This window comes from Cyclopterus lumpus, chromosome 22 (assembly GCF_009769545.1).
Source record: "Cyclopterus lumpus isolate fCycLum1 chromosome 22, fCycLum1.pri, whole genome shotgun sequence".
NCBI classification, from domain to species: domain Eukaryota; kingdom Metazoa; phylum Chordata; class Actinopteri; order Perciformes; family Cyclopteridae; genus Cyclopterus; species Cyclopterus lumpus.
Window position 1 is genome coordinate 9311858 of NC_046987.1, and position 22951 is coordinate 9334808.

The 22951-nt window shown below is 41.4% G+C and overlaps 1 protein-coding gene and 1 pseudogene across 1 annotated transcript; both read right to left on the bottom strand.

Annotated features, from left to right (window-relative positions):
* Window positions 1-11329: 11329 nt before the first annotated feature.
* LOC117751673 lies at window positions 11330-15890 on the bottom strand (annotated as a pseudogene).
* A 1037-nt stretch (window positions 15891-16927) lies between these two features.
* LOC117725460 (cytochrome P450 1B1-like) lies at window positions 16928-19776 on the bottom strand. Its single transcript, XM_034525641.1, is given in 3 exon segments — window positions 16928-18273; window positions 18276-18974; window positions 18977-19776. Coding segments are annotated over 3 exon segments (1572 nt in total). The 5' UTR covers window positions 19563-19776; the 3' UTR covers window positions 16928-17986.
* Window positions 19777-22951: the final 3175 nt, after the last annotated feature.

The window sequence follows — 22951 nt, forward strand, 5'->3', positions numbered from 1 at the left end:
CTTTTAAGAAAAAAACATTCTGCACTGTAATGGCATTTGTCTCGCCTTGTCCCCCATATCCTTTATTTGAACTCCCCCTCTCCCGGCTATGGCTTCCACTTTGCCCCCTCGGGCCGTTTGTCTTGGCCGCTCGCCTAGATCCGTACACGTTCTGTCCCCCAGTCATCACGGTCATCTGGGGGGACTATTTTCCTTCATGCATGTTTAGTGTTCCTCCGTTTACTCCCCCTCGTCTTACTTGTACTACTCCATTAAACTCCATTCTCTGGCAGTGGGGCAAATGAATGAGCCAGAAAAAGAACATACCACATGGAAAGCTTTATCTGTTTCCTCCCAACACTCATCTGAAAGAGATGTCACAAGCTTATCCAATTGGGTAAGAGTTGCTGCTCCCCTTCCAACATCAGTGAGGCTTAGATAAAGCAATTTCCTAAAGATATGGTTCTGTTTTCTTATGCCTCAAAATACCTTATACGACACTACAAGCTAATGTCAGATAATCACGGCCAATATTTTCATTGCAAGCTATTTGACCACATCTGATGGCATGTAGAGGCATCCAAGGCATTTTGAATGTCAGTCCAAATGCAGAGGAAATGCAAGCAAAAGCTTTGTTGGACTTGTTGCCAGATTCTTGAAAACCAAACATATTTCTTCTACGAGTTCACCATTCTTATATTACCACGGAGAGGATCTGCCAAAGTTGAATATGCCTCAAGATTTGTTTCTTTCCTTCACCCTTTCTAGTGAGTTACTTCCCTATCCGGCCTTAGGACCCCGATATACCACACGGACTGCACAGATTTCTGCTTGCATCAAGCTGCTCTTGTGTTTAGCTGTTTCTACAACCAGTGATAAACGTCCTCGGCCTTCATGAAATTTCATCAATCCCAGCTCAGTCATTTCCTCAGTGCGAGTGCACTGTTTCCCATGTGTGTTACAGTTGGCATGCTGAGCAACAAAGTCTGCTTACATCTAATTAGCAGTCTAACAAATTAACACTGCTTTTGCATGAATGAGCGCAATTCCCAGAATAGTGTTAAACAATGGATGGTGCTGGCTCTCCTTACACTGAAATGGTGTTGTTGATTTGTCTGTCTGTTATTTTGATTTATCCTTTCAGCCTGCTCTTTGGTATATCCTCCATTTCTAGTGCATCCTGAAGAAAGAAACAACGCCGCTAAACACTACATTAATACCCAACTGATCAATCTATGCTAGATGTCAGATGCCAACAAGAAGGATGATCATACCTTTTTTACCATGTGAAAGTGGCATGGATATTAACCGAATATCAATTATTGAGCGCTGACCTCTGTGTAAGGTCAGGAGGTAACTAGGGTGAGTCACAGAGAGGCGTTTGCTCTCTCTCCAGCTCTTCTGTACTACATCACTCCCATTTAGCCACTAATCTTTTCAATTGGCTAAATTGACACAAGTCTAAATACTGGATTGTAAGAAAAATAAACAATCTGTAAAAATACTTCCCTAGGCAATTGAAGCCCTATTTTTTAAATAATATAGATTTGTTGTTGAGTCTACAGTATTTATCATTACTATGTGTTTGTACATTGTTTGTAGTACTGAGTCATTCTTTTGTTCATTGTGTTTACAATGTCTGGAGAGATCTTGTTGAACTCGATGCATGCGTGTTAGAGAATATGATTGAATGTTTCATAAAAGCAACAAATCATCAAATCCTGCATGTTTTTTCATAATGCCATAGGATAATGGTTAACATCACTGCTATTAAAACCACTGTGTGACCACACAACCTTTATGAGTAGAGACATGGTCACACAAGTCACCACAGCCATTAGGAAAACTGATGCATTGTGGGATGAAAGCCAGGGACCCATGTTAGTAGTGATTAATATGTGTAGCTCTCTTATGGATGATTGCATGTAGATTCAGTTGAAATATTTGTATCTGAGCTTCTAAGCACTAAATTATAATGTATTTTCTATTTGAATATAGAGTTAAACCATTAATGGCTGGTTCTCACATTAGTGGGATCCCAACGCCACTTAATTGCTGTGCACTACCAAGAGTATATATATATATATATATATATATATATATATATATATATATACAGTATATAGAGAGATGTTTATTTTCTACTCTATTGCATCTTAAAATCAAATGTAATCATTTTCCCTTTGAATTTATACAGAACACATGTGATCAACTTATTAAATATGATGCATTGTTGTAGTTTGTACCTGTGATAATGTTTAATGCCTGCAGCCAAAAAAAAAACAGGAGAGCCTCTGAAGTCCCCAAAAACATTTTTATCTTGTCATCTTATAATTTTGATCCTGTAAGACATAATAATAACTAATCTTTTTGAGAGAAAAAATATATTTTGGGTCCTTTGAAGGCTCTGTGATTTAATACTTTGAAATGGAGCATTTAGCATAGTAAGGACTTCAACCTTTGATACTTAGTACATGTTGCTGGTGGTATTTTGGTATTTTTAGTCAAGCAGAATTTTGAACACAGGACTTTAACTTAACAGAGTATTTTGACTGTGTGGTATTGTTACTTTTAAGTAAGTAAAAGGTCTGAATACTTCATCTCCCACTGAAATACAGTACGTTAACAATAATGTTCTAATGTCTATCCTGAACTCTGAGTTTTCATGCTAATAAAAACACAGCATCTAGTCAATCTGGTCAAACATCCATCTTACTGTGCTTCATAGGTAAGCATGTTTCCTTTGTGCTTAATGCCAGGCAGGTAGTCATTTGATCAATTATTATGATAAATATATTGTTAAGTGCAACATCAATATTTACTTATTAGAAAATCAGAACCATTCCAGGTTGGGCACTGTCCCTTACGTTGGGAAATTATTAATTAATAATTTGGGGGGGTAATAGATCGCTGTGTTTCTTCTGTCGTGTTGCTGAGTTCCCATGTCATCCCCTTTAAATGATATAATTGGATATGATTGAACTGCAGTGTTAAGTATACTTTTCCTTCCTTATCTCACTCAAAAGCTCAAACGCTGCACCAGCTTTTTATGACTTGTGATAAATCAGCCCGTGATGGACTGCATGTTAAACTCTTCCCCTGTAGTATGTTATGAAATAAGGAGGAGGTGTGATGTCAGCTCCGGGCCAAACCAAATGGGTGCCATGGGATGGGAGCGATGGAATTTAAAGTTTTGAATGTTGCGCAGTGTGTAGCGAGGAGTGTTTTCTCAGCTGGTTCACTCAGTAGGACTCAGGCAGCCGTCCCTTTGAATACAGATGTGTCCATTACGTCAGTGAACATTTACACTTCGATACATTCAAGTTGAACTGCCCCAAATATTGGTGACCTACCACACGCACACAGACAGATGTCAAATATGCATGCATGTTCGTTTGTTGGTGCCTATTTGATATCTAAGCGTTTTTAGATCTTTTATTAGAAACGTACTCACTGGATGTTAAAGTCTGTAAAATGTGCAGACATAAAAATACATGATGCTGAACTAATTATAGGCTAGAGTTGTTTTGTTAAGATCATTTAAAGGCAAAAGCGATACATCCGTATTTCACCTTAAAACAAATGCTGAGATCATAGTGACATTTTAGGTGTTGTTTTTCTTCTTTTCCAATCTGTGCAGCAATCACATTCCCAATATAACCTCTAAAATTAGAACGTCTTGTCATTATTTTGAAAAGGGGCCATTCAGGGATGAGGAGTTTGAAACAGAGTTATAATTAGACTGGGGTTAAAGTTAGGGTAAGGATTACTGGAGAGCATGTCATGAATATGGTTACGATTAGTGCCTGGGGTTACGGCATGAGCATGAGTCAATTACATGTCCCCACAACTGAGTTTGGGTGTGCATGTCTATCTCCACGTGTATCTGCACGCCAACATTTGTGATCCGTTTTCAAATATGGCCAAGTCCAGTTACTCTACAGCCAATGTAATAGCCTATTTCCAATCTAACAACAGTAAATGCAACAAGTGGTCTGCTCTTGTGTATCTCAGGGAACACACACTGCCTCTCAAATGGACAGGATTCAATGATTCAAGGGTCAATTATTGTCATTATGCAACACAGGGATGCACAATGAAATTCAGTTGTCGACATACACATGATATATTTATATACCTATCGACATACATTTTCTTGCGAAGTAAAGTAAATCTTTCTCAGAGCCATAAGTGGGAAAAAAGGAGGGCATAGCAGAGTGTGGTTGTTGGCTGCAGCTCTTGGCAGCTCCTTGACCATTGCGATGCAGAAGGACTTGTGTTACTGAGACGGGAGGGAGAGAAGTCGAGAGCATAATGTCTTATTTTTGCTGGCAGAGGAGAGAAGTGCTACCTTGGAGGCGGCTCTCTGCAGAGGCCCATACATCTTTAGTTCCTGGCAACCGAGCCAGTAAGGGGTGGGAGTGCGCGTGGGAGGAGTAAAAACGGTTGTGATGAGGGGCCTATGCTTTTGGGGAGTCAGCCAAAGTCCAGGACTTGCTTAATGGGTTCTCCTCTGCTATGTGATCCTAGTTTGGACAATTATAGCAGACAACCCGACTCCTGTCTCGCCCGCTCTGCCTAGTGCGATGGGGTGGATGGTGGTGGAGGGTGAGATGATGGGTTTCGTTATGCGTCTCTCTTTTCTGGTGTCTCCTAGTCACAGGTCAGGCACTGGTTGACAAAACCAAAGCCACCTACAGTGTGTGCGTGTGCAGCAATCTGAGTCACTGGCTGTCATTCACACCAGCGCTTTCCCTTCCTCTGAGTCATCAAATGTGTTCTAATTCAAGCTTTACAACTCTTGAGTGAAACGGCACTTGCAGCCAGATGAGAGAACATCGTGTCAGTTGCTGTTCCTTGGGTGGGACCCCAGTCTGAATGTGCTTCGTTGTCAGGATTCTCACTGTCACAAAAATGCTTTTCTTTATTTTCATACTCCTTTTCTGTGTTCTAGTTAATCACCCATCCCGCTGGTATGATTCCAAATCAAGTCATTTATCTTCATCTAAAGAAATAAGAATCAAATGTTTTAGGGCAAGTGGCTATAATTTGCACAAATATGTAATTGTATTTGAAAGCAGCCTCATGTGAGCGGTCCCCCCAGCCACTACGGTTCAGACAGAGGTAGCCCACTGCAGATGTGTTAACTCCTTTTCTGCCTAAACACAATGTTGTAATCACCAGGAGCTGCTGCACTGATGCATGCGAGTTTTGTTATTTAAACTGTTTAAATTTATGGTTTTGTTTTATTGTAAACATGAAAGCTTTAGTTTTTTTCAAAAGCATTTACCCTACCTCTTTAAAAGGCCTGGCTTGGGATTGTTATTGGGGTAAACAAGTTGAGCAAGCTCAAAAAACTATTTCCAAGTATGGCAGGCAGAGAAGAGAGCTGCGTGCTCAACGGCTTGCACCTGAATGTCTCCCCTGCACTCTGTCTGGCACGGGCACCGCGGTCTTACATAATAACGCCATGAGATCACCCACCAAAGATGTAATGCTGTAACTCAGATTTGCTGTCATCAGTCGCTTTGCATGGCTTTACACTCCAGTGAACTTAGTATCCTCTCAAGTGGGAGCTGGAGATGATGTACCGGTATGCAGAAAATCAGAAATATTGCTATGAATTTGACTTCTAATTTCTCTCTGGAGTACTGAGTGGATACGATGCCACCGCACAAACACTCTGAACACGATCGGCTTCTGAGTCCTCTGAGTTCAGAGAGGAACCGCCGGCCAAGTCCTCTAATGCTGGCAGGCTGAGTAAATGGTGTCTCCGGAACCTTGTGTTAGCCCCAGCATTTCCATAAGCACCCTTCATCCCCGCTCTGTTATTCTTTATGATCCTCACCTCCGCTCCAGCTCAAGTTGTGTTCCAGGACCTCTCGCTCTGTCCTGAGTGGCCCCCTGCACCCAATCAGATGCCTGTTTACAGCGTGGAGTCCCACAAAAGGGTTCACCGGATGTATTGTCCCGCAAACCATGTTGATAGCCAGTGTGATGAAACTAGGAGAGTCACCCTCATCCACACATTTGAGATCCTGTCGACATCTGTTTTCGAGGAATTGTTGGACGATTGTCTAACCGAGTATTAGCTGTGCCTGTGTGTCCTAAAGAGACGGGCTGCGAAAATAATTGACGAAAGTGTTTTATTTGACAAACCGAACGTTAAATGTTTTGAATCTAGAGTAGAATGAACTTCTCAGGGCACAGCATTGGCTGGCTTACTGCCCCCACTTTAGGAGACGTTGCTGTGCATCCTGACTTAGACCCAACTAATCAATGATGAAACTCCTTGCCGACTAGCCTTTATTTAGCAGCCAAAAAGTCATGGTGAGTTATTGTTGGTCTTTGCAAACCACTTGGTGAAATTATGTTGTTGTCTCATCGCATTCTAAAGCTTGTATTCTTATTGTTACAATGGAACTCCTTTTTCTTTTACATCAATTTATTAATTATTTGATATAGTTGAATCTTGGAAACATTGCTATTTGTAGTAGACACATAAGGGTACTTTGTGTCAAAATCGAGTTTTCGCTAAATTATATATATATATATATATATATATATATATATATATATATATATGTATAGTTATAGTTGCTGTGAAAAAAAAATTCTCTGTCTTTTTTACAGCAATACAACCTATTTTTAGTGCTCTCTCTAGAAGGCTGCAGGAATGAGTCAGAAATTAGTTTGAAGCATATTTGCACTTATGGTTCACTCGTCTGTTTTATGACTTTTGGTCAGATCCCTGAAATGAGGACTGTGGTTAACATAAGCTTAGGAGATGTTAACATTTTGTTAATAAAATACGTCAGCGGATACAATTCTGAGGTTTTTAAGTGTCGGCTGCTAAAAATTGGCTAAATGAGACTGCAAATTGTCATTGTTCATCATAGTCTACCTTCACAACCTCATTGCGGTTTTTTTTTGCAACTATGTTGTAGTTTGTTAATAGCCCTTAAACGTTGCACAGAGCTTATTTTCTGCAATAATCCAAAATCCAATGGGTTCCCTAAATGAGCTGGTGCAAATGTGAGATGGCCAGTAACTTTGTGTCTTTTTTCATACAAGCTGACTTCCTCCAAGTTACATGTGTCTGCCCTTTCTCCAGCTTCCTTCTCTCCTACTGTCTCTCCTTCTGTCTCCCAGTTGCGCAATGGGTGGAGCCCGACCGCGTGGCGTGACAACTCGCGAAACACGCCTGACTATATTTTACTTTACCCGCCGGCTCGCGTCCCTGGACACTGCGTGATTGGCCTTGGCATAGTGAGAGCGTGAGACGGAGCTTGAAAATGTGTATGTCCTGCCAGAAGTGTGTGAGTTGGGTCCTTTGCCAATTGAGTGACTGAGTGCTAAATAAAGCATCGGGTACACAGCGTCAGCTTGTCCACGTGAGCAGAATTGAACTTTGACTTTGATCATCAAGGCTGATTTCTTTTATCAGAACTGTGTAAAAAACAAACAATTCTTAACCAAAAACAACCATATGCATAAACATATCAACCTAAAATGTTTTGTAATAATTCCCCAAAAATGTTGAAATGTGGAGTCCTCATAGTCATTTAGAAGAAAAATAATTCTCAGTAAAACCTCCTTAAAATAGGCACAACAACATGTAGACTGTGTGAAATTGTCATTTAGCATAACAGGAACTGAAATATAACATCCCACACAGACAAGCCAACATGCTCCAAGCATCCAAGTCTTAATAGGGCAAAGTATTTTCAGCAGAGTGGTCAGTTCCAGAAAATTGTTCTTCTCTGACAGCCCACTACAAAAGGAAAATGTAAAAACAAATGAAAATGAATCCCTAGGAACGCAAATAGCTTATTACTAAATTGTTTTGGTTTGGCGTAAAGCATTACCAAGAAGAGGGCTTGAAGTAGGACGGCGTGAAAGTGAAAGCTGGAAGGACAAGGGTTCTGCCTCAGTGGAGAGGGGAACTGTGGGTAGCCTGTTTGAAAACAGGAGCATGTGTCAATTTCTTTGTCAGGGAGATGGTTACAAGATATTTCATATCCCAATACAGCTGCTATAATTTCACGTACAGACCAGAGAAGTCGCCCCCTGATTGTTGCAAGGCTAAGGCATTTCCACATTGGCTTCACTTTTCAGACCAGGAGGTTACAGCCTGCTTTCAACTTTGTAGCAAAAGTTTGGTGAAGGCCCTTTCTTATTTCAATATGACAACACCTCCATTCACCAAGTAAGTTATGCGTGGAATACCTTGACATGTGTAGAGCTTTGACCGCAACCCCAATCCAAAACCTTTGGGTTCAATTCAGGGGCGGCTGGAGCAATATTTTTTTGGTAGGGCCATCCGATCAATTTCAGCAAACATCCCAGTATATGATTCAATGCAAAAAAAGTATCTAACACACATTTCTACTTTGTAGTTAAGTATTTAACATTTATTCCAACACTGACATAATAAGGACATCTTATTCATACAATTCAGTATATTAATATATATATATATATATATATATATATATATATATATATATATATATCATATACTTAATATTATGATATGATATATATATATCATATAATAATATTCAGTATGATATGAGATATAAATACCATATCATATAAATATACAATATAAATATTATAAATATATTATAATAAAATATAAATATCATATAATATAAATCACATATATATATGTGTGATTTATATTATACAATATTTATATTGGTATACATGTTTATATATTAGGATGCCCCTATGAACCTTGTTAGGGTTAAAGTGTGCCTGCTTTTATCCACCTCCTCATTGTGTTTCTTCACCTCAATCCTGTGTCCGTCCTACAGCTGGTAGTGACGTTCACTTTGCCCAATAACGCTGCTTGACGGAGTTATCCATGCATGTACTGGTGTTCTCATTTTTTCTTAATTTTTCCGACAAGTGCTTCATGTCCCTTACTCCCGTAACTGTCTATGCTGGATCTGTTACCGTTGATTTATAAAGCAAAATACGGCATTAGCACGACAGCATCCAGCTCGCCAAACCTCTCTACAGAAGCTTCATGTGCCGCTTCCCTTTCAGCCAGTCTGTTGTCTTCTTAAGTCCGGTTGATCTGGGCCCAGCTGTTTTACCTGTATAGTTTCTCTGCCAAAGTTCTTCTCGCAAACGGGTCTTGGAGGAGAGATTTTACCGGGTGGGTCATCTTGGAAGAGAAGTGCTCGCTTGCGCTCGCGGTTGTCATGTCGTTAAAAAAACACCTGACGAGAACGCACTGCTTTGGGCCAGACGACTTTGGACCAAAGCTGAATCTATTTTAGGACGCTGATAGGCTAAATTGTGTATCACTCATTTATATCTTTAATCAGTGATTGGCTAAACTGCTTCTTAGACCCGTCTCTTCTGGGCCAAAACGATTCGGCCCCAGTGCAGCTGAGACATGCAGACAAGCAGAGAGGACATGCAGGAAGTGCAGGAAAAGCATATATTTTGCGCAGATATCCTATTTTACAAATATTACTGGGGTATATTCCTCTAAAACACAAATATTGACAATTTGTATAATTTATAAATATTATTATTATAATTTTCGGATACTTATTTTATTTTTGTGGCTCAAGGTGGGTCCAAGCCCCGTGGCCCTATATTGGCCAGCCGCCACTGGTTAAATTGGTGACTGTGAAACAGGCGTTATTGTCATAAATTCCCCGTCATATTATATTGTTTTCATTCTATTTGCTGGTTTAATTAACTCTCATGTCATTTCAGACCTGGCCATTCACACCTGATCATCCTTCATTCCCTTCACCTGTTTCTCACGCCCATCTCATCTGCAGCCCATCCCTTCATTAGTCTGTCAGTATTTAGGTCCCCTCACTTGCACTCTGTCTTGCGTTTCGTGCCAAGCTCTCGCTGTATTCCTGACCTTGCCTGCCCTGACCTTCGATTCTCTGCCTGACTCTTTTTTGGACTTGTTTGCCTCACGGACTGATCTCCTGGTTTTGACCCTGCCTGTACCCAGTAACAGCAATCATCTTTGTTACCCCTATTTCAGAGTCGTGCTTTTGGGTTCCAGTTTGTTGCACTGTTACAGTTATTGCCTATCATCTGCTGCCAAGGTCAAAAATCTTGTGAATATTGTTGTTATTCTCTTTTATGCTTGTGTGTGTGAGAAAAAATTTAGTTTTTAGTTCTGAACAAAAAAATGCATCAATATCATTACTTCAAAAAAGTTAAAAGTCTCACTGATCTGCACGTCTCCTTGTTATCGTAAGTCTCTCTCCCTCTCATGCATGGGATATCACTCTGTTCCAACGTTCTCATGTTACTTGTAAAAATGCACAGAGCAATAATCTGATTTATTTCCTCCCTTTTCAAAACAAAGCAGACATGTCTGCTTCCCAGAGATACGTGTATGTGTCTCATAAAGATCTTCCAGTCTGGATTACACAAGAGTGGAGCCAGTGGTTTGTTATCGTCTGAGCTCACACCGCTATCTCCGACACTGCACAAGATTAATGGCCTTCTGAAGGTGCAGGACCTACTGTGGCTTACCAGATCCTCACACGCTGGATGAGATCATGAGCTATTGTAGGACACATACTATTGTAGTCTAATTTGCTCTCTAGGTTTGGCAGATTAAGTGAGTTTTTTTGTGTTTGCTTGTGTTAAAAAGTTGTGTTCTTGATAATAAAATAAGGAAGTGCAGCTGTTCCGACACTGACGAATCTGAATGGCGCTAATGCAGTCTGATAGCGGTATCAATGCTCTGCAGTGCACGCAGGAAACCTGGGAAAACATTTCTCGACCTCAGCCGCCATGTCAGCGTGTCTCAGTGATGGACGAGGGCGGACTAGAGGAGAAGAGACACCAACACCGTAGCTCCCATACCCTTTTTATCTCACTGCACGCTATGTACATCACACTGGCAGTCACATTGCCATTCAACATAAATCATAGAGACAGGGTTGCTCAGTTTCCAACCAAAAAGGACCACTTAAACAAAGTTAATGAGTGACTGTGTCAGATTGTGGTGTACACTTCCATCCATGAATAAAGAACACATGCTAGCCATGTACTCATACTGACCATCACTGATCACTTCCTCCTGCGCTTCCTGAAAATAATTGTTTGTTATATGGAAAGAAATATGGCGAATGGAACTGCACATTGTGTTGTTTCATATCAAAGGTCCTCTCCTTGCCACTGCTCCAAAACACGGACAAAACATCAAGCATCCAACCGTCCCGCCCCATAAAAAATGAGTTGGGTAATTGTGTATTGAAAAGGATCACTTCACATGTATTTATTATGGTTGCGTTTTTCCAAAACTCAAAGTGAAGGATCACTAATCGTTGCACTCCATGTCAGTGATGTGCTAAGGCACAGAGTCTATAGCAGGATACCAAACTTAAAGGTGGCATGACTTGATTATAATGTCAACTGGAACATTAGTATAATGCTCAGTGTTTATGTCGATGACATAATTCCACAGGGGGGTTCAAAAGAGGGGAAACATTGTTTGAGCTATGAAATGGAACATCACACATCTACTGTGGAACATATTACATTGAATCAGCATGCAAATTACAGCTATTTCCATTTTGTTTTGGACACAATGGAGTTCTTTGCACATTGCAATGTGCTCTGATGACAGGAAGACTTAAAACATGTAGCCTCAGTTCATGACTAAAGAGTCAGGCAAAAGATGACATTTTCCTTTTTGGGGTGTTTCTATTAAAAATATAAAAATATGCTACTGTAAATAGACAGAAGAGACGGTTATTTGACTTGTTGGAAATGTCATCGATTTTTTTTTAACCCCACAAAGGCTGTTGGTTCTGGCTATTCAAAGGAAAATGTTTACTGGGATACTTCCATGTTTTTTCTTTTTTGCAGTAGAATGATTAATGAGATGTTTGATGCTGTGGGTCAAAACGGAGAGTACACAGGACTACAGTCATATTATTTGTCTGCAACATTTTGGACTTGAAACGTAGCTGTGGTCAGTGTGTTGGTGTTGAGGGCGGCGTTATAGGAAAGTCTGCCTGAGTACGAGCACAAGGCCGTTTCCTGCTGTTGTGTTGCAGCAGATGATGGCAGGGAAGGAGTTTTTCTGGAGATTTGCATTTGTCTGCTTCCAAGTAATTCTACCTCCAATTTGTGTCATCTCTCAAACAGTGACTGCAGTTTGCATGTGAAACCTCGAGCAGAAGAAAGGGGGTTTTAGATAGAGTGCTGCGCTGTGTCTGGTGGTAGCGGAGACAACCTTGTGGGAGTTCACTCTTTGGATCCGTATACGTGCAGAACGCAAATAAGCTCAGCCTGTCTGTACACTTTTCTGTTTTCTTTTAAGGAGTGAAACTCGGCAGGTCGAAGGCTGCGGGTTATGTGGAGCGGAGAGTGGGTGACTCGGGGTGAAAGGGAGTCTTTCAGCTGGACACATTTCAAGGATGTTTTGGGAAGCAGTGATGGAAACAGGGGAGTTTCGGCGGCCCATTCCTCCCCTCTAGGGTCCTCGCTGTGTCAGAGCAAGGAGAGGGAGAGAGAGAGAGCCTGTTGCAGTACAGAATGTCTTCAGCGTGCTCTGAACAAAAAACAAGCCTCCCTCAGAGCTCAGCCACAGCTGCTTCTGCAAATACGCAGGTAGACTCGGTCCAGGCACTGAGGAAATGCTCCCATGTTGCATGGAAGGGGAGATAAAAGGAAGCGGGAGAATGAGATACGCTGCGAACCCACATCTCAACTAATATCGATCTACCATACTTACAGCAATTGGGTGGTTTTGGTTTTCCCAAAATAATGAAGAATTTTCAAATGGTTGTCGACTGTGTTTGTTGGTGTAGATAGATATCATATGATTGCCATTGTAAATCGTATGATACTAAAGGTGATATATATATATATATATATATATATATATATATATATACTATATATATATATGGAAAGCGTAATAATCACCATGGCAGAAAACTAGTGCAGACAAAGAGGGGGTCATGTCAGGTTGAAGGCCAGTAAGCAGCATTTGAAAGCTGTGAAAAACATCTGGTCATCATTGCTTTATGTGAATTTGTGTGTGTGACAACTAACATTGGTGGGAAAAGTACTCGGATCTTACTTCAGTAAAAGTAGAAATACAACAATGTAAAATTACATTATAACATGTAGGCCTTTCATTCATCCTATAAGTACAGAAGTATCATCAGCAAAAAGCACTTAACATATCAAAAGTGGTTTTGTTGATTTAGTTAAATCAAAGTGCTTACTTGATCTGCCTGCTTCCGAATGCCAACATTGGTGTGTTTTATATCTCTAGTCTTTATTATTTCCCACCTTGCATTGCTTATGATGTCAGTTAAAGGACAAAAAATCTGCTCAGTTCATTGTTAAATGGGAAATAACACTGCTGGCTTAAACTGAATGTGTTCGTTCAGAGAAAGAAAGTACAAGTTAAATATTGACGAGTAAACCTTGTAGCTTCTGACTGTTGCCTGTACTGAGTCACAGCCTGCTTGTAATGGCTGAAGAAGGGCCTGCAGGGCCTGTAATCCATATTAATCCTTCACAACAACACAGACCAGACATCAGGATCTATTATTATCTCTTTGACCTCTCCAACACTTTGGCTGCTCTGACAAAGGAATCTGACCAATTCAGTTAGAGATCAATATAAAATGTGTATTGTGCATTGTACAGATTGTTTCACACTGGGTTCATTATGAAAACCTTATTTAGCTATTCTAAACAGCGTATTATTCATACGATGTGGTATGGCAAATAAATCATGTTGAATAGTGATGTATTATGCAGTGGAGACAGTATAACCGGCAATTAAGTTAGAGGCTTTCTGACATACAGTTTGTTATATGTAACGAGTTATTTTCAGAATACAACAGTATTATGCATGATTTAAGATTACGTGAATGTAGATGACTTGCATGCTGTATTTGTATTAAGTTCAAATCTGAAAAAGCTTCAATACCTAAGTAGATAAAATAGTGTCGGGGTGAATAACTGCTTAGTTGAGAACACACAGCTGGCACATGATTTCTCCCCATCAGCGAAAAAAATTGAATGCTTGCAGTGAAACTGATTCAGCACCACCAGTTTATATTGCAATTTAGTTCGACTTCACTAAATGACCATATAAATAACAATACATTCTTAAGGTTTATTATGAATTGTGGTTCAGGGCAAAGACATCAAAACTTCCATTACATTTGTTCGGTTTTTCTGTACGTGATGTGGCAAAGTCATTGGAGTCAATCACAGTTTTTCAGAATTTAGGAGGAAAATTGCTGTTGGGTCAATATATGACTCACAGGCTTCCCAATACCATTTACAAGGTGCTGGCTTTTTATACATTTACTGGCAGACATTTTGAAAAAGAGTGAAATATATTGTCTCTCCGTCACAATTGCAAACGCCAGCACATAAGAAAGCTTCTCTTGTGCATGTTTTAGGTTAATTTAAGCTTTGTAATACAAGGCATAGATATTTATTTTAGAACACATACCATATATTGCATTGCTGTTCTTTAACCAGTTTTACAACAGTTCTATTCACCTTCCAGTAATTCTCCCCTGAGTTTGGCAGTAATCTTGTAATGTAAAGGCGTCAGTGTTAAACCATAGGATCAGTTTAAAGCTATGAGCAGTTTAATAGTAGAATTACAAAGAACAAATATATCTAAACTTTGGCAAACTGGTTCCCAATACATCTTCTCTTCCCTGCTGAAAAGATCACAACGTTGTTGGTGAGGTCCTTATCTAGGGAGCCCTCTTCATCCAGGAAGCACGAGGGCGTCAAAGATATGTGGATGCTTCCACTTCAAGGGGTCGTGATTGATTGACCACTGATTGATGAGGACCACCGTGTCTTTGGGCATGTGGAGACCTTTCGATGGTGACGTCTGAGGTGGTGGACATGGACGAAGCTGGTGAAGCGCATGGTTTCGTATATGAAGTAGTCCAGGTAGGGCAGACTGCTTCTGTCTTTGACAGATGGTAGCCTGTTTCGCCCCACCACTTTATCAATGAGCTCTTGGAGTTTGATTTGTATTTCAGGGTGTTTAGACAGCAGAAGAAGAATCCAGTGAAGAGCGGTGGAGATGGTATCCAGACCTGCACCAATCAGATCGCACACCGTCCCCTCTGTGTGGCCTTTGGTGAGCCCGTTGTCACTATCAGAGCTGTCAATCACGCCAATAATGGCGTCTCTCATATCCCTCGTTACCTCTGGATCAAATGTCTCTCTGTGCTCCTCCACCTGGACAAACCCGAAGAACTCTTGATTCAGGTCTTTGAAGTTCTTAAACATTCTGCAGACTGGATTTTGGGAAAGACTGAAGCCATGGGGTTGAAATACTGGCTGTGAGCACTGAGTTTAAGGAAAATCTCAACTAGCTCTGTGGCTTCAGCAACAATTTGCTGCTCAAAGGCTTTTTTGGTCTGGCTGTTGGCAGATGAGAATGCTCTGATCGTTGATTGAGCAATTTTCCTGTGCATCTTCCACTGTTTGCTGTAATTGCTGAAAGTCATACTTTTCCCCCCTGAGACAAAGTGAAAAGAGACAAAGTTTGGTCTGCCTGCAAACTCAGTGCTGTGCTGTATGAGCGCCTCCCGTATCGCCCTGTCTCCATTCAGAACTACAATGTCGCTGCAGCCCAGACGTATCTGGTACACATTGCCATATTTTTTGGCGAGCTTGGCGAAGGTGATGTGAGGCATCTGGCCCAGCTGCATGGCGTTGCCCACCACTGGCCAGGCGAAGGGTCCTGGCAGTCTTCTCTTCAGCCTGAGGTTTCTGACCCACAGACAGGCTTCCAGACAGAAGAGGAACACAAAAGAGGCGACCAGAGCAGGCTGGACCTGTCCACTCCATTCCCTGATGATGCTGCTGCCCTTCACACCAAACTCTGTGTCCATGTGAGCCATTTTCTGTCCTGTAAAACGGTATTTTTTTTACTGAAAATTAAACACCATTTCAATTGGTCGGGTTTTTTATTACCTCTCCCCTCCTACTTTTACCACAGCCTGCAAAACTTAGTCCTATTCCCACTCAGGCCTCCTTCCAGCAGGGTCCCCGGTTGAATGATGGAAAAGGAGAGCAGCTAGCTAATAGACTCTATGGATTTACAGCTGTATTGCCAAAGAAATAAATAGAACCATGGCACTTTACTCATGTGTGGCATGACAGGTATTTGTTACTCAGTATATGATATAAAGTTGTTAATGTTGAAAAATATAGCACTTTATTGTTATGGAATTGATTGATGATGGTAACTGTAGTGCGTATTCCAAGTAATGGACAATAAGCTGAAGTTTACGGCTAGGGTTGGATGACTTTGCTGTTTGCACTTTCCTATGGACTTTCCGTGGCCATTTTAAACATAATTTGGTTTCTGTTATTTACAGCCAAGCTGTTAATTATAACCATGCAGGGAAAAAAGGCTCTGGGATATCACCAGGAAAGCTTAGGGGTTCAGATACAAACTCTGAACCGATACAAACAGCACGATTTATTATGCTCCATAAAAACATATATACAACATTGTTGGCATTATCTCTTTAAACAAAAGGCACCAAGATAATATAGCCGTTAGGGTTGTGGCTGCAGCAAAATAGTTATATAAATAGAATTCAGTTTAGATTTAAATCTGTTTATGAGGGTGCTTGTGCAACAAAAGGAAGAAGTAATAAAAAAACTCATCAGCTTTGGTTTTATTGATGTTAAGCCACAAGTTGATTATTCCAGAGTTTTGTATTTTCGTAACAAGGAGTAATGAGACATATCTAAACAGTGGTGGTGCCTAATATCACATTTCTGACTGCCAACACTAGCTAATAAAAATGGTTTGAGACTGAATATGTAGTTCTAGTTGGACATGTACACCTTGCTCAGCAAGTTTAAAAGAGTATTGTGAGATTGTGTGACAATTAAACAGACACATTGACCATTGACAATTCACTTTATTATTTTCCTGTATAGCTTATTGTTCCACTTTTCCATCATAAAAAGCAACATATTGATAACATAATATCCTCTATGAGGAATGCTTAAACATTCAAGGCAGAGAAACGCATCCCTTCCTGAATGCAGAGGCTTAAAGAGAACGCAGTGACATCCATGTAGCTTTGAAAAAGTGACTTTGTAAACAACATAGTTTTTTTGAGAATGCCTCATAAGTGAATGAAATTTGCTGCACATGTGGTTTTGTTGTACTGGTGAGACTTGTGTGTTTGGATCGGGGTAGCTGCAGTGCTTATACAGTAAATCAGAACCCTGGGTGCATACTTTGTGAAGCGTTCATGGTTCATGGCAATATCTCTTCTTCATCCTTAAGACTGTGATGATGTCCCTTGATGAAAGGCTTCCTCCTTCACAAACATGCCAGCCCATTTCCTTCACTTTGATCAGCATTCTTTGATTAATCTGTTCATATGATTCGAGTACAGTAGATAGTGAAATACATTAAACTTCATTACATTGATTGTCACACCTGAAATATGAAGATATAAAAAAATATTGTGTTACTGCTTTACGTGGCATAGGTTAAACATATTCTTACTTATTACAAAGAAGAACAAGAAGTCATCAAGTGACTTTATAACATTCACGAGCATTTCATATACAGTTATATTAGTTTAAATTGACATTTAAGGAATGTAGCTAGTTTCTGCAAACACATCAGACATGTACATGCGCAATAGTGGATGTAATACAAGCACACAGCTCAGAATTATGTAAAAAATCTGATCAAGTACGGAATAATTTCTAAAGCAGAAATGTACCTTTGCACTCATTCAACAACCTTGAATTCAACCTGTAGCTAATATTACATCTTTTCCATCATATTCTCAGCCCTGCACCAACAATAATTCAAATACAGACCATGTTAGCATAGCCATTAAATATCATTAAATATGAAAATCATACAACAGTAGGATGTAGTGCAGGTATTGTGATACTCACTGTTAATTGTCATTGATGGAAAAGTGTTTGCTGGCCTTGAGTCACTGTATTGGGCTGTTCATGCTGGGGAAACTAAGCCAAGCAGCTTGCCCCTGAGCTTGGCGCTGACACGGCATCGGAGGGGCTTCAGTGTGAGCCCATACGAGCAGTCAAGAGTGAGGGGCTCAGAAGGGTTGCTCTCAAAGCTGCACTGGTGCAGCAGGACGGCTGTGAATAAAAACGCCTCAACCATGGCGATCTGATTGCCGATGCAGCGTCTTTTACCCGTTGAGAAAATCATCACACCGCTGATTATGTCCTTATTGAGGGCCCCGTTTTCATTAAGGAAGCGTGCGGGGTCAAAACGTGAGGGTCCTTCCACTTCAGGGGGTCATGGTTGACGGACCACTGATTGATGAAGACCACTGTGTCTTTGGGGATGTGGAGACCCTCGATAGTGGACGTCTGAGGTGGTGGAGTGGGGGATGGTGAGGGGACGAAGCTGATGAAGCGCATGGTCTCATAGATGAAGGCGTCCAGGTGTGTCAGGCTGCTTCTGTCCTCAATTGATGGCAGTCTGTCTTGGCCTACTACTTTGTCTATGAGCTCCTGCAGTTTGGCTTGCATGTCTGGGTATTTGGCCAAGAGCAGCAGGATCCACTGCATGACAGTTGATATTGTGTCTTGACCCGCTCCAATTAGATCTGTGACCGTTGCTTCGACAAAGTCTTTGGTCAGTCCGCTGTCCTGACTGTGCTCGATCCCTTTGATGATGACGTCAGTCATGTCACGGGTCACATCAGGGTTGAAGGACTCTCTATGCTGCACCACTTTGTCTTTCACAAAGGTGAAAAACTCCTCGTTGAGGTTTTTGAAGTTTTCATAGACACTGCGAACTGGATTCGGGAAGGACTGAAGCCAGGGCATGACATCCACCAAGCTACCTGCCCCAACTGTCTCCCCAAACTTGTCCAACTTTTTCAAAATGGTCCTGAACTCCTGGTCTTCATGTCCGTACCGCCTCCCGAAGCAGAGAGCGCACATGATATTAGCAGCAGCTACTGTAATTCAGGAGCAGGGTCAAAATACCGTCCATCAGTGCTGTGGCGCAAACATATCTGCACCAGTTCCATGGCCTCGGCCGTGATGTGTTGCTCAAACGCTTTTTTGGTCTGACTGTTTGCCGAGGAAAAGGCTCTGAGGCTGGACTGGGAAATTTTCCTGTGTGCTTTCCACTGTTTGCCGTAATTAGTAAATGTCATACTTTTCCCCCCTGAGACAAAGTGAAAGGAGATAAAGTTTGGTCTGCCTGCAAACTCAGTGCTGTGCTGTATGAGCGCCTCCCGTATCGCCCTGTCTCCATTCAGAACTACAATGTCGCTGCAGCCCAGACGTATCTGGTACACATTGCCATATTTTTTGGCGAGCTTGGCGAAGGTGATGTGAGGCATCTGGCCCAGCTGCATGGCGTTGCCCACCACTGGCCAGGCGAAGGGTCCTGGCAGTCTTCTCTTCAGCCTGAGGTTTCTGACCCACAGACAGGCTTCCAGACAGAAGAGGAACACAAAAGAGGCGACCAGAGCAGGCTGGACCTGTCCACTCCATTCCCTGATGATGCTGCTGCCCTTCACACCAAAATCTGTGTCCAGTGCCATTGTGTCAAATGTTCTGCACACTTGTTCCTCGGCAGAAAAAAAAAAATGTAATTAAAAAAAAAAAACTTTTCAAGAAGTTTGTAAGAAATTAATCGAAAATATCCATATCAGTTGAGAGAAAAAAGATATTTCAATCAAAAGCCTGTGAGGTTATAGTGATAATAACCTCAGATGAATGAGTCAAGGTGAAGTTGTTTTGTCTTTAGTCAGTCTATTCATGAAGATTTAAGGCTTAAGTGGCTGATTTTCGCTTCACTCCAGCGTCTTATATGTTTTGCTGTTGGTGGGCAGGGCTCAGGATAACTTTCATACTCCTCCCATTGTGGTAGCCTTGCAGACCCCACTGTATCATCTCTGTGTCGTCGCTCGCTTAGAGGCGCGCGCTCGAGAGCGTTGAGGGACACCGTGAGCGTGCAGCGTGAACGACCGCTGTCCTGCAGCAGAGAAAAAAGAGAGTCAGCAACTGGTGACCGATTCAGTTGGAAACGTGTCGAGCCAATTTGCTTTACTAATTGGAGGACTGGCAGAGTTTTGGTTTCAAAGTGTATCTTTCTAACATGATTGATTCTCTAGTCTGCGGAGGACTCAGCGTGCGCACTTTGGCTTGAAAAAAAAACCCTGGTTGCAGACGGTTTGTCCAACTCTTGATTGAGTTTATACTGAAATTAAAATTGTACAAGATCTGTTTAAAAGTAATTATATTTCAGGTCTGTGACACTACGTACTTATTCAGTTAATTAGCCTGTATTTTGATACTGCTTAAAACGCATGCTAAAGCATCCTCTGGGAATTTAACCATATGTAATCTATATGCAGTAACGTGTCTTTAATGATACGCGTACATATGTGTTTAGTCTGTAGCGACTTGTTTAGTATTTAGCTCGGATTCTTTGTCCTAAAGTCCTGCAGGTCAGAAAGTTTCTCAGTTTAGTAGAAACAAAAGTTGAGGGAAAGTTGCTCACCAAACAGCCCAATTTGAAAGAACGTTTTATTTACAGCTTTATAGCAACAACAACAAGTCTAATGTTTTAAATTATCTGGGAATATAACACACTTATTAAAGAACAAGCTAATCACACAAGAAAAAAAACAACTCGGATATAAAAGAGGAATTCAAAAAATCTTAAACATTAAGATCAATATTATCTGTGACCCCGATGGGAATATTTCAGTCATATATTTGATTCTTCTGTCTTTCAACCAGAGATGTTTCACTTCTTGTCTGGCAGTGGCATGATCATTTCAATGAAATCTTAAACTAGCGCAAAACATTTCTATAAAGTCTTTTTCCAGCGCATGAACTGCAGTACGTCACTCCAGGTTACCTCATACCACAACAAACTTCAGGTGCCCCCTTTCAAGGTTCAAAAAAGAAAATTAAACTGAGGACAAACAAAGAGGAAATCTGTAGCCTATTCATATTTATGTCTGTGTTTTTACAGTTGCACCATCACATTAGGTATTGTTCTTAAATGTTCTTTCAGACAGAGAGATGTGAAGTTTATCTTTGGTACGGTAATCGAAGGTACTAAAATATTTCCGAAGCAAAATGCTTAGTCAGAGGGACAGACACTTCACTGCCACACCAGCACAGTCAGTCATTAGCAGGAGAGCAGAAGGAGGAGGAGGAGGAGGAGGAGGAGGAGGAGGAGGAGGAGGAGGAGGAGGAGGAGGAGGAGGAGGAGGAGAATGATGGCAAATGTTGAAAATTCCATCTAATTGACTTTTTTTTTAAATGGGTTTTTACAACAATTATTGACACTGAGCTATGGGCCCATTATGAACCCATTATGAAAACTAAATGATTAAGACAAAGGAGGCAGGAGTATGTATCATATGCAGAACACATATCTCATGGTCATATAGTTTATTAACCCCTTCCTGTCTGTATAATTCACCATTGGGTTTAATTTGTGACACTGGACTTTTTTCAACCCTTAGATTAAGTAACTGGATCTACTAAGCAGCCATTTTAGTGCTTTAATAGATGTAACAATACGTATGTACATTAAGTTACACTTTCACAATCCAGCCATACTCACAAGCAGATTTAAAATAAACAAACAGATAAATAACATATTATAGGCACAGATTGCTCAAATTGAGAAAACAAGGAGAAATGCCACAATAACAGTAACTTAAGTGTAACTACATTGTGTGTTATGTGTCATTATTTCCCAATAATGGTCCTTAAACAGCCTTTTATAGATGTCGAGAGTTATGCTGGTTCAAAGCTCTGCCTGAGAGCTGTTTGTCTTGAGAAATGCGGTGTGGCTGTGCACCAAAGCCTCCACAGTGATTCCTTGGTTAACCAGAGACATAGCAATGTCTTCGAATGCACTGCCTGCACTGGGGATGACTGTTTCTTCTCGCCTTTATTCCTATAGGGAGAATCCCCCCCCCTTCACCAACACCACCACTACCGCCTCCTCGCCTGAGTCTGCTCCTCATACACATGTGGCCACGTGCATCCCCATCACGCTAATTAGAGCCAGGTTTGTGGCTGAGGAAGGGGGTGGTTGGGTGGTGGGATAGTGGGGGTTAGGGTTTGTGTGTATGTGCGTGGGAGGGTTGGAGGCCCAAGTTCAAAACAGGGGGGGCGGGGGGGTGTCGTGTGTGCATTTGCGTGTTGCTGCTGTGTTTGCCTGTGATTACCCTTGTAACCTGTCTGTGAAAGGTTTGTCCTGACCCTGCGTTGACTCTGGCTGAGGGGGGAGTTTTCGGAGGGGCTGGGGGGTGCATAGGCGGGGATTGGGTTCTATAGGCCGCTGCATGTCATGTGCTGGCGGCGTGGGCGCTCGCTGTTTAGAGACAGGGCCAATGGTAGACCAGGCAGCCCCGGCTCTGGAGCTAATCATTGTTTACTAGTCTCATTTCCACTTCTCAGTGAGCTACTGTCACGCCACAGCACCAACAGGGAGGAAGGAGGGGGGAGGAGGAGAGTGGGCAGGCGAGAGGAAAGCCAGGGGTCCAAAAGGCAGTTGGGGAGCTGGTGGGACTTGGGAAAGGGAAGAGCAAAGACAACGCAGGAATTTAAGAAAAGATTAGTTTTTTCTTGAGTAAATGAAGGTGAGCCAGGTGAGCCACTCAGCCAAAACAATCCAACAACAAATAAACAGACCAACATAAACATCAGCCAGAGCCATCTCAGGCGGCCAGGTGGGAACCACCAGACAATGCTAGTTCGAGATGGTGATGTTTAAGAAATGAGGATGCGTTCTCTTGCCAGACTGCAATACCAAGAAAAAGGGATATTTGGAGAAATAGTCACTGTCTGACACAATCGTTGTTTTTGTGTAAAAGCCTGAGGAAAGACATTCAAAGGCACAATTCACTTCAGTGGGGTGATACCAAATGGACTGGTGGTTTAAGGGGCGTAAATGGGCAGT